Here is a 17862-nt window from a genome sequence, read left to right as displayed (position 1 = left end):
AAACTTGAGACTCTTCTTCATTGCAATCATGAAGTTAAAAAAAAAAAAGATGTCTGAAAAACCTTCCTCCCTCCCTCCCCCTTTGCTTCCAATAAAACAAAAAGGACCAAAAAAATAATAGTATAAAACAGACTCGAGTCACAAAATTTTGGGTAATTCAATACAGTCTGAATTATACAATCGCAAGCAGCACTCTTACTCCAGAAGCCTAATAAGATTTTCAAGCAATCAATATTGAAACAGCTTCTCTATGCGCACAAGGAAGCTTAAGAGGAGAAAGTAACTTTCAACAGTAGGGAATACAAACTGTATAGCAAAAGAGCTAATCATATATTTAAAGGCCTACGACAGTCATAGCTTGGGATGCTTTCACTCAGATACACTTGGAACCAATGCAAGTTTTGCAGACTATTTTTCACATCACTGTCTTATCTTGTCCTCTGGAAATCCTCAAAAGCTCAGCAATTCACATGTTTTTGACTGGGATCAAAGATCTTCATCCCTGAAAGGGTACACATCTGTTTTTGTTTAACATTCAAGTACTAAGTCAGCTTTCTGTTCGGAGACAACAGCAATCTGTATATATCCATGCCTTGGTTCTTCCCAAATGTATTTTGAAATTCTCAAGTTTAAAGATGTGTTTTAAAAAGACTTAAAACGTATCCACTACTTTTACCACAATTAGCACAACAAACATTCTACCACTTCCCAGGCAGGCTTGAGTAAGAAATACAGTCATGATACAGACAACGAACATAGACTAAAAAAAGAAAAGAATCACCATTTTGAGCTAAATATCCACAGCATTAAGGCCAAATCCACATGTTACAAGCAAAATGGAAAGACTTAAAGACTTAAAGTTGTTCTGAAGACTTAAAGTCACTTAGTAAATAACTCACTTATGTAATAAATTACATTTCACACTAAAAAGTATAGTTCAACAAATGAACGCATGTACAATACAGCTTCATTTGAACAAAAGAAAATCTTACTAATTACCTACATTTCACACACTGTACCTGGAACAGGAAACATTTCTTTGCATTTATTTCTGTAAAGGAAACCTTTCAAGTTGTCTCAGATCAGAAATGGAGTTCTACTGACCTCTTCTGGAAAAAGAAACAAATGTCTCTCTCCTGCATGTTTATTCACCTATTGTGTTTAAGAGGCTTACAACTTCAAAACACGTGTGAACAAAATCAGCGTATGCCATCACTGAACTAAAATCTCCAAAAAAAGTTAGAAGTATAAAGAACAGTTTAGTACTCAGTTACCTTAGAGAACTAACCCTATCAACAATAAAGACAGAGGGTAACAGGCTAGGTATGTTCTTAAAAAATCTAATACCTGCTCTTTAAGTTGAAGAGAAATTGACTTTTTCCACTTGATAGTGCAAAGAATCAACATACCAAGAATTGGACTGCAATAAGGAAAACTAATCAGAGAAATAAGAACATAATGAAGTCAAAGGCAGACTTCCGCAAAAGGCTTTGATGACTGTTTTACAATTTTACGTCTATGAAGAAGATTTAAAGGTTTCATGAAGAGATACAGTGCCTGCATAGAAAATCTTCGTGTTATTATTTTTTTCAGTAAGGTAACTATCCTGTAAAACACTACACTATGCTGATGTTCTTATAATGAATCAAGAAATAAACCTATAAATTCCTCAGTTTCCAGAAGTCTTATGATCAGATTTTTCACTTTTGAAATTCATGTCCCTGTTAACTATGCATTTTTTCATCTGAAGGTGGACCATGGAAACCACATCCCACTTTTCCACTTCCATCCTTACTTGCACCTGAGGTGACCATTAGCTCAGTATAATAATGTATACCTACAACACGATTGTCTTTCTTATATTAAACAACCTCATCAGTAAAGTTGTTGTCCGGTGCAACTCTGCACAATTGTGCATGTTAATAGGGTGTGCAGTGTGCAGCTGGAATCGTAGAACAGTCCTGCCACATAACAACTCCTATAGCTGAGGTGTAAGTAATATCAAGTTTTCAGACCTAATCAACCCCCCATCATCTTGAGTGGTACAAGCACAGATGAACTGAAAAGCTTTGCAGTACTTCCTCCAAGTTAATTCAGATCAGTTAAAGAGCACATTCCTCCCTTTTATTCCACCTCCTTATGAATTACTGCAACAGCCAGAAGCGAGCGTCCACAACTTAACAGTCTATCTGGATAATGCTGCAGATTAAAGCAAGCTGTGAACTGGAAGACAACCTGCTTTTCTCACAAAGTTTTACATTCAGTCTTGGCCAGGAAAACTAAAATAAGGTTTAAATTCAGCAGCAGCAGAATAAGGCACCTATAAATCTCCCTCCGCAGCTGGTGTGCTCAATGCAGATAAAGTTCAGGACTAACATTTTGGGAAGAACGTCTAACAGGATACAGATTTGTAACTATCATCAGTTTTGTACAAGAGAAGGAAATGCTAAGTTCCATGCATATAAAATCATCTTTTGTTTATGAAAAGAGAATGACAGTTCAATAGTTTAATTGTTGGTTCAAATTAAGTCATAGCTGAAAAGAGAGCAGTCAGCACTCCTTCACTGGACTGCAGTTAATCTTGCACTAGTCTGGCAATTTACAGAGTTCTTCATTTTGTGCTGTTCCTTAATTCTTTTATTCTTAAAGAAGTGTCTCTACCCTCTTATGCACTCCATCTCTCAATTCAGAAACAAAACATGAGGCATTATGCCTTTTGAAATTCTCATCCCTGTATTCAAATTCTCTCTATTTTCAACTTTTCTAAATGAATACTGATGTCAATCTATCCACAGCAGGATACAGAAACAGGACTCAAGGTTACTTCCCCACCTGGTACTTGCCTCCTAGCAATTCAATGGTACTTCATTGGGAAGGTTTTTATTATTATTATTATTATTATTATTTAAAAAAAGAAATGAACAATGCATTTATTTGGTATTCCATCTTTTCAACTTAAAAAAAAAAAAAAATGAATTTCAGATGAACATCTATCAGTTATACAATTATCCTCAAAGTCTTCCTTGCAATAAATACAGTGAATTGTAACTTGAGAAAGTGCCACCAGAATTCATTCTTATTTATAATGTTTTCTGCAACACATACTGCCTGCCAGATATTTCCCCAAGTGTATCAGATGGGGAAACATTGCAAGCTTTTCAATTTGAAACAAAAAACCAACTACTACCAGTATTTTTAAAAAACTTATTTACTAACAGAAGTGAATAAATAACTATTCAAAAGCAATCAATGGTTACCGATTAAAAGCCATATTACAAAGAGGAATACAGCACTACATTTTTCAGAGATGCAGGTAACAAACAGTGAATGAAGTAATACTTACAGTACTGTGAAATACAACACTGTGGCCTTTTCCTAAGCTTTCTATATGCGCTGAGAGGTTAAAGCAGATGGCTCGATGTCTTATAGCATCCAGTGTTTGTGCATCAAAGAAGTCATGAGGTCTTGCTAGAAATAAAAGACATCCTTAGTGTTGAACCTGCTGAAAGCATTCTAACAGATTTGAGCATGTAAATAAATCTGAAGTGTCATTAGTAGACCATTTATCTTTATAAAACTAGGGCTCCTACATCAGAGTTGCAAACAGTAATTTAACTGAGAGAATGGCTTCACTCCACACACAGAGTGGTCACAACATATCCCCTTTAGATGAAGTAGCTATTTTGACAAACTGAATTACACTTGCCCAGTTTTTAACCTTAAAGTGATTTTTTTTCCTTATCTTCCACAATTAAAAATTCATTGTTTTTTCTAAGACCTATTGCTACCATTTCTAAAAAAAATGTAAACACCAAAAAGGTGGCCCAGTGCAAAGGAACGGAAACAAGAACTTTTATTAATGAATTTGAGTTCCTTTTTAATGCTAAAACAGCCCAATAAGTTTCCCATAAACTTTACAACTAACTGGCCAAGGTACCCTTACAGCACAGTCAATTTCAGTATTACTGCAATGACTTTTAAAAGACAGTATTAAAATATTTCAAAACATGATAGTGCACACAGTCAACATGTTAGAAGACACCTTATTTCTAAAGTTTATTACAAACCATTTGCCCTGATCTAATTTCTAATTGCTAAAAAAAGTAATCCAGCTGAATACTGAGATGCTGCAAGGAGAACAAATACTTTGAATAGTTCCTCTGCAAGCAGAATTAAATAAGAATTTGTAGTCTATAAACAGCATGCAGTAGTAAAGTCCTTTTTTATTCTGAAAAGCACTTCTATGGATAAGTCTTGAATACTAAAATACTGAAATCCAATTTGGAGTGTAAAGAAGGTCTATTAACTCTACCCTAAAACCTACTCTAGCCAGAAATAACTGCTACTAAGCACATATTTCTTGTATGCTCTTCAAAATATCTAAGATTTTTAAATATATTCTGTACCATTCCGTAGCAGAACTACATGAGTAATATATTAATAAAAGTATTAAGAGTTACTAAATCTTATGCGAGAGCAGTAATTCAGTATATAACGCTGAAAATAAAACTAAGAATCGTAGTTAAACTACACAATCAACTACATTATCCTATAATCTGCAAAAACAGTTATTTCCAATTTTTCTGTCCTGAATTAAAACAACTTGTACCTTCCCTTTCATCATGATTATCTATCCATTACTTCTAGACAAACTACAAATTCCACTTTAGATTAGTATTTTCTACACTCTGGGGACAAATTGTTGTGAGGTATTCATCTGTACATTATGTTCTGCCCTTATTCTATCTCAGTTGGATACTGCCAATTAGGCAATCATCCTACTGAAATGTTTTGCTGTAAGTGGTAACTTCTCATGCTGCATAAGGTCACTGATGCAAGCATTTCTTATATTGAAACCATTAACCTATCAAGTAAAAAGGAGCAGGGGTCACATTTTTCTGCATGGACTACCACTTCTCTTTCTTCATACAAACTAAAGTTTTCAGGAAAAACAAAAGACTACATGTAGCAACAGACTCAAGAAAAACATAGACTCAAGATTCACATTTCATTATTACTACTAAGATCTAAGCAGTAAAAGGTATGATATATGAAACTTCAAATGTCAAGCATTTTAGAACAGGTATCCCTCCACCCTTTTCTTCTATCCCTGAAAGACAAAAAGCCTATCTTCCTTTGATCTGAAATTGTGAAGATCTCTACAGACAAAATTCAAATGCTGATTTAGGCAGTTTGTTGTACCAAATGTCAGAAACTTTTTTGGAGCTTCACTCATATTTATAAAACAAATGTTTGTGAATTTATAACAAAGATTCGATAATACAAGAAGTTATACGATGTAACATACTTGGTGTAACATATAGTTCATAGAATCCTCTAGGTTGGAAAAGACCATTAAGGTAAGTCTAATCATCATCCTGACCTACCAAATACCATTATGAAACTGTATCCCAGTCATGTCCAAACTACACCTCACAGACAGGCCAGCTAAGCTAGAAATGTGGCTCATCCTGAACACCTCGATGGGTGCACACCTGGGCTGGGGCTGGGCTGCTTTGCTGGGAAGTGCTGTCAGCTTGGCACCAACTAGAATTCTTGACTAAAATTCAGGTAAACAGTATCCACAGCCTTTACCTCACATACTTGGTGGGTCATCTTGTTGTAGAAGGAGATCAGATTACTCAGACAGAGCCTGCCCCTCATAAACACAGGCTAGCAGCTTCTGATCACTTGACTGTCCTATACGTCCCATGTGATCATACTTAGGATAATTTGCCCTGTAACTTCCCCTAACACTTAAACCAGACTGACAGGTCTGTAATTCCCCAGATCCTCCTTCCCTCACTTCCTGCAGATTGAAGTCACGTTTGCTAACTTCCATATAACTGGAACCTTACCAGTTTATCATGACTGCTGATAAACTATTAAAAATGGCAAGGTAAGCACTATGGCCAGGTCCATCACAGCACCTGAATTAATTCTATCCAGCCTCATTGTCTTAGGAACATTCAAACCTTGTAGGAAGGCACATGCAGTTTCTCAGTGGGCTACAGGGACTTCATCAGTCTTCCAACAGAAGGGGTTGGGTAGCCTGAGAACAACTGACCTTACTAACAGAGATTGAAGCAAAAAAGGCATTAAGTAATTCAGCCTTATCCTCATCTTTCATCACAACACTTTCTCTCAGATCCAATAAAGGCCAGAGATTCACTTTAATCTTCTTTTTACTCTTGATGTATTTATAAAAGCATTATCATCTCATCATCTTTCACTCCAATAATCAAATTGAGTTCCACGTGGGTTTTGGCCATTCTAATTTTCTTCCTGCACAGCTTAACAACATCTACAGTCCTCCTGAGATGTCTGCATCTTCTTCCAGAGCTCTTTTTTTTTTTTTTTTTCTTCCTGAGTTGCAGAAGCAGCTCTCTGCTCAGCCAGATTCATCTCCCCTCCTTGCTTGACTTTCAGCACATTGGGTCAGACTGCTTCTGTACTTTCAGGTGTCATCCTATTCTGCCTTCTAAAAATCCAAGGTATCAATACTGTTAATCACCTTACTGACTTCACCAAGGATCAAAATCAGGGATTTCATCATTGTTGTGTCCAAGCTAGCCTCCAACCATCACATCACCCACATCACCCTTCCCTGTTTGCACACACACACACACACACAAGTTCAGTGAGGCATTCTCCCTAATGGGCATCCTCACCACCTGTGTCAGGCAGTCATCCACACACTCCAGGAATCTCAACTGGATTTTTAACAGACATCTGGGAAGTTAAAATGCCCCATGAGAACAATTCTAATGAGCATGAGATTTCCTGTACTTGCTTGTAGAACATTTCCTGCCTTCATCCTGGTTGGGAGGTCTGTAACAGACTCTCACCATACTATCACCGTTACTGGCCTTTACCCCTGAAATAATCAACCCTCTCAGTACCATTACCCAACTCTATGCAGCCACAGTACTCCCTAACACACATGGCTACCCCACTTCATCTCCTTCCCTGTGGTCTCTCCTCAAGAGCACCAAATTCTCCAGGCACATGAATTATCACAGGCCTCAAAGAGGCATGGTGGAAGGATATCACAGCCCTGAGACTTAACTAAAACTTTCAGCTCCTCTTTCTTTTCCAAGCTCTCTGCATTTGCATAGAGGCACTTAAGCAGGGCTCCCAGTGAAACTGTTCTACTGGACAAAATGGCTGGAATTCCTTTGGGCTGCTTTTTGGGTGTTTTCCAGCTGACCAGCCAAATCTATAGGTAAAACACAAAAAACTGATCAATTCAACAAGGCTTAACTGGTCACGTCAAAGCCTTTTCATTTGACCAGCAGAATCAAAGGAGACCATCTGTCCAGAGTCTCTTACAGCTGCTCCAAGGACCCCATAGTCCTCCAAGATATGCCTTGGACCGCCCCTGAGTATTTTGGTGCCCACATGAAATAACAGCTGTGGAGAACAGTGGACTACAGAAGACTCAGTAGTTTCTTGGCAACATATCTAGCCGGCAATAAACCTCTTGAGAGTAGGCCAGGTCAGCAAATGGGCACCTCTGCTTCACAAAGGAAAAAATCTCCTCCTGCTATCATCCACTGCTGTTTCTTGGGTGGACTGATCATGGGAACAGACTATGTTGGTTCATTTAACACCTGCATCTACCCTGACATGACAGGTCCTTCCTCTGAAGTCTAGCAGCTCTGCAAGGGCACTTCATGCAGTGGGGAAAAGCTCTCCCTCCACCTTATCATGCCAAGCTTCCACTCCTCTGTTTTCAGTATCATCTCCTTTGAGGGGAGTTCACTGCAGACCTACCTCTCTCCTCCTCAGCTTTCCTGATACTGTACAGTCTTCTCATCACCTACTGCAGGAGGAGCTCTACCCAGGTACATCTTTCAAAAACAAGTTTACTTCCCATCCATACCTCAAAAGCAAAGTCCAGAGCAGCCACGGAACAAAAAGCCAACAGGGGAGAACAGAAAGTCAATACCAAAATTTTGCTTTTTGTTTTATATAGCAACATTTGTTCAGGATTTAGCCCTAGATAACATTCAATGACTGCAGAGTAAAGGGAACAACTTGTAAAACGCATATGAACAGTTTTATTAATTCTTTATAGAGCATTAATCCCATATTTTCAGCTCCTCTTAAATCTATTAAATATTAAAATAATTTTTGGACCAAGATGTCTCCCTTCTTACTTAATACTATTAAGTTTCACATACACTCCACCTACTTAAGTAAATGAAAATCTTCTGACCAGCAACCTACTAAATGAAACGCTAAGTCTTATGTAACTAATACATTCCCAATGTAAATTTCACCAACAGTAAGTTTCCACATCTCACGTATCTTTCCAGTAAACTTAAACTGTTATGGCTGTTAATAAGTATGTCGTCTTTTCTACTCGAGAAGCAAATACATAAAATCTTAGGTTCTTCAAAAGTCACTGAAGTAGCTTCAGAATAACAATGCTGTATTTCAGAGACACGTTAAATATATTTGGCTTTATATCTCTAAGTGAGTGACTTCCTGCAACAATTAATATGATTAAGGGCATCTAGAAGAGAAAGCAAGCTACTGTGATCCTGAATTATTCTGCAACATCAACATTTGTATGGTAAAAATCAGTCATTTTTTAAACACTAATGTAAACAGCTATGAAGGTGTGCATAGCAAAAACACACTTTTATCATAAAGGCACAAATTTCTAAACTTAAAAGTACACGTTGCTTTACAGATAAAAAAAATACCAAGGTGTTAAGAAAGAAAGAAAAAGATTACATAGTAACAGTCTGAACTCTCTTTTAAGATACAAGATCATATACTTATCACAATAAAGCTACAGTTAAGTTGTTCTTTTTTTTTTCTATTAGCTTGAATGTCTCTCTGAAGGGTGATGAACTTCAGAGATAAATCAAGTCTACAAAAATGAAGGAACTTAATTGTTTTGCTGCATCTGAGCCTTTAATTTCTATGTAGGTATACTTCAGTTTCAGCATGTATTGACAATCAACTGTCAATAAATACTAATCTATTTACACACTGCAAACATTTCAGGGTCCCAAACCACTGAGAGATTCTGACAGCATTTTTTCAGGAGAAAATTACCTGACAGTTTTTTCAACAAATGACTAATTGTGAATTTAATTTAAAAACTGTAGAGTAGTGAAAAGCACCCTGTGTTGTATCTATTTGTCATACCTTAATAACCCCGTTTGCAGACAAAACAGTACAGAAGTAAAGCACCTCTCCTTTTAAAAATACCTAAGTAAAAACGACTTCACTCCTAGCTTCACATACTCTAGACTGGAAATACTTCACCAGCCTATTTTGTTGCTTTGGCATTTCAGGTAAGTCTTCTTGCCCTCTCTTCTTCTAAATCTGAACTGAAGCTAAATTAAGAAACTTCCAGATGAGCAAGTTCACCAAATCAGCGATAATCTTCAGCAAGTTTTAAAGAAAAGCTACCAATATTCAACATTTGCAGAAAATGTCATCAACTTTGGATACATTTCTGGGTCACATACTCCCCAGAGCAATACATTAAACAGTCATTTCCCAATTCTGTTAGAGATGACTTTTGCCTTAAGGCAAAACCATACAGCCACCGCTGTGTTTGTCTCTAGAGGTAACAAGACAAAAAAAACTACTCAAGCAGCTGTCATTTTTCTTTTTGTGCAACACTTGATTAAGAGAACACACTATTCAAGTTCTACAGTCGAGTAAATATTCCTGAAATGTCAAAAACCAATTATACCTCTTTGCCATGGATTCATTCAAAAACTTTCTATTTACTTCCCCCACTACTCCATGAAGATGACTTTGTGCATGCCTGCAGAACAAATTCTGCAGTCTATTCTCGTATTATGACTGGGCCATCTTTTGAAGCCCTAACTACAACTTGAAATTTTAAGTCAATAGCATACATAAATGACAAATAAAATGCCAAACTGCATTCTACTTCTACATATACTGAGGGAGACACTGAATAAGGATGTATTAAATCAGTCAACTAAAAGAACCAATATAGATAATCACACAAACTAAAACACAACTTGCAAATCTCTGAAAGTGAATTAATTTGGAATGATCAGTCTTAGACATCTGTATTTTGTTTGAATAACATAGTCAACAAAACAAAACAATCTTCTGTGAACCTGCACATACTTCAAACAAGCCCTTCCTTACAATTAAGATGAACTAAAAGAATACTGCAAAGTGACCACTTAATTCTTCATCAATCAGCTTTCCCTTTTTGAACCTTCTAATTTATGCAAATTGTTAAAAGTGAAAACTTTTCAAGTCACAGTCTGAGGAAGACAGAAATGACATTCTAACTTCTATGAGCTTTTAATCAGTTTCAAAACTAGAGGAGATCTTGATATTTACATCTAAGATGCATTTAATAATATAATTTGCTTATACATCCTTTGGGAATACCTGAGTCTACCAAGTCTATCATTGCTAGAGGAAATAATTCTCACCTTAAATAACAAATCATACTTCAAATAACATAGGTTCATATTAAATTAAAAAACCTCAACTGCATAGAGAAAGAAAGAATACAGCAAATCAACTCTTCCCAAAACTAAATCTTGGCTACACTCGTTATGTCATTAAGTTAATGAAACGTGCTGTTGTGGATATAAAAATGTCCAGAAATACTTACGTAATGATCGTCGTCTCTTATTCTTTAACTTTCTTCTTTTATTCATTCCAGCTTTAGATGGAGATTCTTCTTTGGCCTTTGGCTGACTGGCAACTTTTGAAGAGTTTTGCTGGCTGAAGTGTGTGGGCACATGACGGGCAAGTCCTCCCTGAGATGCAAAGCTGGCATTGCACCCACCAACCACACACTAATAAGAGAAGAAAATGAAACAACTGCATCAGAGCACTGCATGGCAGTCATTCACAGAGGTTTCTTAGATCTTTCAATTTGCTTCTTCTGGCTCAACCTCCAACACATTAAAAGAAAGAAGAAACTCTTAACAACCATGCAATTCTAAGAACAGAAACAAAAGCATCTCAAATAAATTCCCATTTGAACTTTGCAACTTATAACAGTTATTTCATGGTGCAATCACTTTTTAAAATGCTTTATTATATTCTACAGCGCTGTTCAGAAGAAAATTTATCTTGAATAATGCACTGAATAATTCTTTTCATAGAAAAACACAACAGAAGACCATTTCCCCTAAAGACCACCATTATATCCCCTTGCTTTTTGAAACATAGCACTGTTACTCTGTACTACCCCACAGTTCTACAGTCTCCTGTATTCAATACACTAGCATTCTATAACCTCCCTCTTTCTGTTTACAAAGTAAATTTTTTCAAATAAAAAAAATACATCCATATCCACATGAAATTTGACACAGCACTTTTTTTTATAAATGCTATAAAAGGTCAATCATTATATTTCACTTGTCTAAAACCAACATCAGTAACTGGAAAAATTTATTAACACTACACACGTTTATTTTGGGATGGTATAATTACTTCAGAAGTACTTAACAAAAAGATGCCATTTTCTTTGAAACAGAAAAATAAGATAAGTTCCAATATTGACTAAGAGAAATATAGAAATCACAAGATACATAAGACTAAGCTAGTAATGCCCACAATAACTATTAGTATTTTTGTATTGGGTTTATATTCACATTCAGTAAATCATATAGTTGGAGTGGGAGGCACAAACCTTTTCTTTTGTGCTCTGAGCTTACAAGGGTGAAAGAAAACATAAACATTCCATCATGAGCTGCACAGAAGTGTGCATCATCTCATCCCTCCACTGCAAACTGATGTGGCAGCTGCAACAGCAGTTCAGCAACAAGTAATGGTGCAACTACATACATATTACTAACTTTTCTCTGAGGACTAAAGAAGAATTTGCAAGCTCAAAGTAATCTGTCCCAAGCCTGCACGTTTGACTGAAAGATAAGATGACAGCAGCAGAATACCACTCAGCATGCTTTGTTCCTAACACCCAGCTGCGCTGTTTTCCAACTGTGGCTGTTAAAAAAAAAAACCTGAAAAGTCTATCTCTGCCTCAGACCTAGCAAACTTCTTTGATTATTATAAAAGAGAAATATCGTCTTCATAAAGAGAAATGTTATCCCACTGACTTCATACTTGCTACAGGAATACAAGATTACATGATAATAAAAAACAAGAATAGGAGGATGTTCTTAGTATTTTTATTTACATGATTTTTAGAAAAATTCCTTTAAGCTTGCTACTTTCTGAGCTAACTAAAACCATGTAATTCCCTGACAAAAAGCTTTAGGACAACATATGTGAATCTCCCCATCTCCTCCACTAATAAGCATCTCAAGAGACGTGGTAATCTCTAACAAAAACTTACCACCTTGCTCTGTAATTACCCAAGTTCAAACAACAACAATACTGTACATTTATACTGTAATGACTTACAATAAGAAATCAGAGCACATCCATGTTCAGAACAATACAAAGCATTCTTATCTCATTTACAATATGGGAACTTCAGTGTAACATTACAGCAAATACTGAAGACAAAAAGTTCATCGTATTAGAGATGAACAAACTCAATTCATAGATACAGATAAAATGTGTGTATTAGTTTGACCGATTTTTTTATTCCCCTGTTCTGAAGTCCTTGAAGCATCTGCTCACTGGCTCACAAAAGCAGTTTCACAAAACTACACTAAGCAACTAAATCTAAACTTAAGTTAAACTTTCATTAAGGTGCTACTGCCAAGCTTCTAGCTCTTTCTGATCTCACAAGCACTGACAAAAAGAAAATGGGCACAAATTAAAGCTATATCCTTAAGTACAACCACACAATAGGAAATTAATAGTTCAGTCTTTCCAAGGCCTCCTGGAGGTCAGAAACAACTTGATGTCTTGGTATAATGCATTTATTACCACTTATTCAAGTGCAGTATCAAAAAGCAACACCTTCTGAATATACAAATATAGCAGTGGCACAATTCTAAAACATTTTAAAACACAAGTTTGTAAGACTTTGTGCTATGTCTTGATAAACAAAAAGCACAGTCTTATGACTGACTATGATTTGACCCACAGTGTCAAAACTTTGGTTTTCTCTAGTGCAGAAGAAACACAAACACAGATGATCAACACAGATTCACTATAGAAACTACTACTCTTGTTCTACCCAAAGTTGACTTTTAAAAGCCCAAACATTAAGTCCTCACAATATGCACACTGCAACTGGCAATCACCTTTTTCTAGAAGGACTACTTACAGTCTGCAGCCTCAGCATGAAATATTTGCAAAGATCATCACATTCACATGCTGAAGAGTTTAACACTATCAGATCGTATCATCAAATAATCAACAACTGATACATCAAAGACGACAACAAATGTCTTTGTAGTGGACAGAAGACAATAGAAGAGGAGAAAAAAAATTCTTACCTGTTTTTTTTCTTTTTTTCTCTAAAATAATATATCCAGCAATCCGTTACTAATGGATAAAGTCTCTTCTCTCCAAAGATAAAGGAGCAGTTCAGGCTGTCACTTCAGGATCTCTGGACGGTAAGTCACACCAAATCAGCTTCCCACCAGATAATTATACAGATCTAGAGGGCTTCTAATAAATCAAACTCAACTACTATGCACAACTTTACAGCAGACTCTTAGTTTTTTCCCCAAAAACTTTTATCTGAAAATTCTGCATTAAATTTGCAATATGATAGGTTGGGTCCGGATTGGTGGATATGTTACTTCAAGAGAAAATAAGTCAACACGTAAGAAGTTTAATTTCTCCAGTGTACCCATACCCACCATTATTAATGGGCAACAGTGACCAGGGACTTTAAACAAGACATTGAAGTATCTAGCAATAATTTGTTTTTACTCAAGTTCAAAATAATCAAATGCCCTTTTAAAAAATATTCAATGTGAAATTTTTTCAACAAATTCAGTATTAATATTTTAGACATCTGGACAATCTCTACTATCTCATCATTTGAGCACTAAAGCAGAATATCTTTACATTTTTTATCTGCGTCTGCAGTGTTCTAGTGAATAGAGGATACGCTGCCGAAAGAATAGTCACTATGAATTCCAAATGACAACTGAATTTACTTGGTTTTGCTTTCCAGATTTCAACAATATGCTACTCTATTAAGAGTCACATTAAGTGAATTTACTCCGTAATGAGTTGTGAAGTCAGCTGGTAGAACGAGCACCAGGGTTCTGTTTTATTATTACTTCCCCCCCCCCCCCCCCCCTTTTTATTTATTTTCTTTTTAAGCAAAGAACAGAACCCTGAAATAAATTTCTGTACTGTCATTTGATGTTGCTGCTGGAAGCATTCACCCCGTGAGCAAACCCTGCATGACTGATCTTAAACATTAAGAGCACACCCACTAGATTCAGTGTGTGAAAGCAGCTGGTATCATACCCACACAGTCTTGTACTTATGGAGGATTGCTGTGAGCAATTATTTTGCTTAAAATCTTCCACACATTTGAGCTCATTTTCCCATTTGATCTTTCACTGTGCCTAACACTTTTTATTTATTCATCTACATTATATGCTAAGAGTTCTTTTGGTATGTCTACAAGTAACTTGCAATGCCTTCTACAGCAGCAAATAGTGGTTCAAAAGTTTAAGTACCAGTACAGTGCCATAGCACAATAACTATTCAACTATTTATTTAAAACAGTCAAGTTTAAGACAATTCCTCCTTAGCTTGCCAAAAAGTTACCAGCATCAATTTTCTAACTCAGACTGTTCCTCTAATTCCATCTGTATGTTCTGAAAGCCTAAAAGTTTAAGTTGTTGAACTTAAGACATGACCTCTACTATACAATGATATTCCTGATGTTCCACCCATTTTATAAAGAAGCAAAAATTACGCAAGTGTAGAGCTAAAGAATGTTTGTATTTCTCTTTCAACTCTAGATATAAAACAAAACACAAACGTGAACATACTAAAAGTCTTCAGAGAAATAAATACATGCTTGTATTAGACTAATGCCTACAACAACAAAAAGACTGAAGGAATTGCTTATAGAAGTCTGGTTCTAGCTAAGAGAAAAATTCCAGCAACACAAAAGCAAACAACTTCAGGTACTAAGAAGAGTAGTGCCTAACAACAGGCCATAGGCAGCCAGTTAAGTTCTGGTAGACCAGTCCTTCTGCTCCTCTTGACAAGAGTAACAAATTTGGGAACAGTGCTTGCCAAAAATATGATTAAAGAAGTATACAGCTTTGCAGAAATATCTGATTACACACTGAGAACTAGCTACAATGGTAAATGCCTCATTTAACTGACACACTTTTGCCTTGGAAGGAATCATGTTTACCCTGAGAGAGAATGTTTTCTAAACAACAAATCAGTGATGACTGCTTCAAAAATACAAATCCATCCAGTATCAAAAACTGGAGAGGAAATGAAACAGAAAAACAAAGAAATTCTAGGACTAGAGAGGAACTGAGGTCCAGAGATCTATCCTAAAGATCTAGAATATTATTTTTGCATTAGTTTAGCAGATGAGTAAGATGTAAAATATCTCCTACTTAGTGAATGTATATATGCTACTAGGAAGTTGTTCCATATTAAAAAAAAAATTGAGCTAATATAATCTCAAAAATAGGTATTTATAAGCAAATGTAACTTTCCCATGACATTGGCTACTGCAATATTCAGGTGTTCACACTAAACCACACGAACATAAACCACAGGAGGAACTTATGAAACAATCGCCTCTGTAATCTATAAAAGGGTTCATTTCAGTGACAAATGAACCACACAGTCAGATAGTTTATAAGCATACATGGACAGGGCAGGTAAAACCCACAAAGAACTCAAAATGGAAGCACAGCAGCTCATTCACAGCAGAACACAGCTTTTAAATCAAAGGACAGTGTTACAGGCACCACAAAAAGAGGGAATTAAACCCACAATGGGCAACTACATAAAATGAATTCATTTGCAGGCAAAAGGTAGGCAGGAAGGGGACGTATCCTTCAACTGAATAGACCTGCCAAAGGCAGCTTTATGCTTCAGTCAATTCCCAACTGCTTTCCAATTTAATATTTTTGTCCCTTCTTTGACCAGAGATGAAGGAACACAGCAACCTGCCATATATTTATTAATCTCCAATCTTCATTAAACAATTATAGCTTTCTCATATCTTTGCAAAAGTAAATTTTCTCTGCATTTTATCATCACCTCCCTAGATAACATCCTTTGCCTTTCTTAAAACCGTCCTGAACAGTTCTTCAGACAACAGCACCAAGCTGTCATTTGCACTACCTTCTAAGCAAAGTCCTCACAAATTCTGGCGTTTATTTATTAACAAAAGAGTGAATGACTTGGCATTTTTCACTGAGTCCTCTAAATTGATAATGATTCCTTCCTTTAAACTATAACTCCAGTGTAACCTTACAAAGCAACAGATTTTCTTTTTTTTTTTTTTTAATTAATTTAGGGTTTTTTTATTGAGATAATCAAGAACAAGGTCTTCAATACAACTCTAAAGTGAAAAACTCTGCTTCTGCTAGAAATCTGAGGAGTTAAGATTTACAAGAACAGCTAAATGCAAAAACATTTTGTTCTTGAACTGACATAAAGCAACAACTGATCCTGTTGAGTGTTATTTCTTAAGTGATTTTTTTATCAGACAGATTTCAAAAGCTTGAAAAAGTAAGAATTGAGGAAGAAATGAGACTAGATAACTAACAGGTTATCATAATCACATCACGTGAGCTCTGAGGACTATACTCATCATAAATGAATTGGGCAACAAAAGAGTTTTACTAAAATTCACACCACAATTATCTTCCATCCAAAGCTCCCAGGAACAGATTTGAAAATATGAAGATAAAATACAAACAGAAACACTGAAGACAATGGTAGGGAAAAAAAGGAAATGGCACACTTCGAGCCACAACAATAAACTACTGCAATCCTAGCCTACGCTTTATTCTTTCACCAAGTGTGACCAGGCAAAACTAGCTGGGGAAATAATCCACACTTAACACAAGATGTTTATTATGAGAACCAACTGTTTGAAATTGGAGGGCATTAGCTTTAAAGAGGCTAGCCAAAATATATATATATATATATATATTTAAAAAAAACAAACACTGGGATGTTAGTTTTACTCGCTGGGCTAGATAACTCTCCCAAGATTCAAGAAGCACTCTTTTTTCCTGACGTATGTTCTTCTCTTTTAAACTCAATACCTCTAAATTTAGTTTCTTTGATCTGTAACAAGCAAGTGTTGAAACGTAGAGGAAGACTTGTCTATAAGACAGAAACCTGCCATTGCACTCTAACGTACATCCTTAGTTCTAAAACAAGAAGAAAGAAGGTAAAAGTTTCCCCCAATTACTCATTTTCAAGTTGATTCAAGGATTTGCAATTATGATTAGGTCAGTTACTGGAACAATCATACTTGAAATCTTCTTTCAGAGATCTACGATCCTTACGCTATGATTCCAAGAGCATGCTAACTTAATTCCTTTGAACAAAGAAAACAATCAACTCAAGAACAGAATTTCCTTCCTGCCGTCCACTCTGAGAGAAATGTTCAGACTAAATTAAGCAGTTTGGAAGGGGAAAAAAATTAATAAATATATATATAATATCTTTTAAAAAAAAAAACGCTTTCACCTGCACTGAACTATTTTTACTCTCAAGGTTTTGAGCATAGTTTTTTGCTATAGCTACTATAAGAAGCTGTGCAGAAGCAGTAACTTCTTAAAGAGGTCACTGTAACAGAAAAGTATTTCTTAGTAATAAAACTGCCCTAAAATTAAAAAAAGTAGACGATGTTATACGAGAAGACAGAAAACAGAAGTGGAGAAGCAGTGACTAAAACTTGATGGGTTGGAGCAAGGAAGGGGAAGGGAGGTATAAAATGCTACCTAGATTTAA

At 36.0% G+C, this 17862-nt stretch overlaps 1 protein-coding gene across 1 annotated transcript in view; it reads right to left on the bottom strand.

Annotated features, from left to right (window-relative positions):
* AEBP2 (AE binding protein 2) overlaps positions 1-17862 on the bottom strand; it is a 51674-nt gene that overhangs the window by 8505 nt on the left and 25307 nt on the right. Inside the window, exons 4-5 of the mRNA XM_042890146.1 lie at positions 10634-10820; positions 3344-3468 (exon numbers count right to left, since the gene is read on the bottom strand). Of these exons, the coding sequence (XP_042746080.1) occupies positions 3344-3468; positions 10634-10820 (312 nt within the window). The remainder of the gene's footprint in view (positions 1-3343; positions 3469-10633; positions 10821-17862) is intronic.

Source organism: Lagopus leucura, unplaced genomic scaffold, assembly GCF_019238085.1.
Source record: "Lagopus leucura isolate 7727_CA_CO unplaced genomic scaffold, USGS_WTPT01 Super-Scaffold_100159, whole genome shotgun sequence".
Taxonomy (NCBI): Eukaryota; Metazoa; Chordata; class Aves; order Galliformes; family Phasianidae; genus Lagopus; species Lagopus leucura.
The sequence above is the reverse complement of the archived record's forward strand: the minus strand, read 5'-3'. Positions and strand labels throughout refer to the sequence as shown.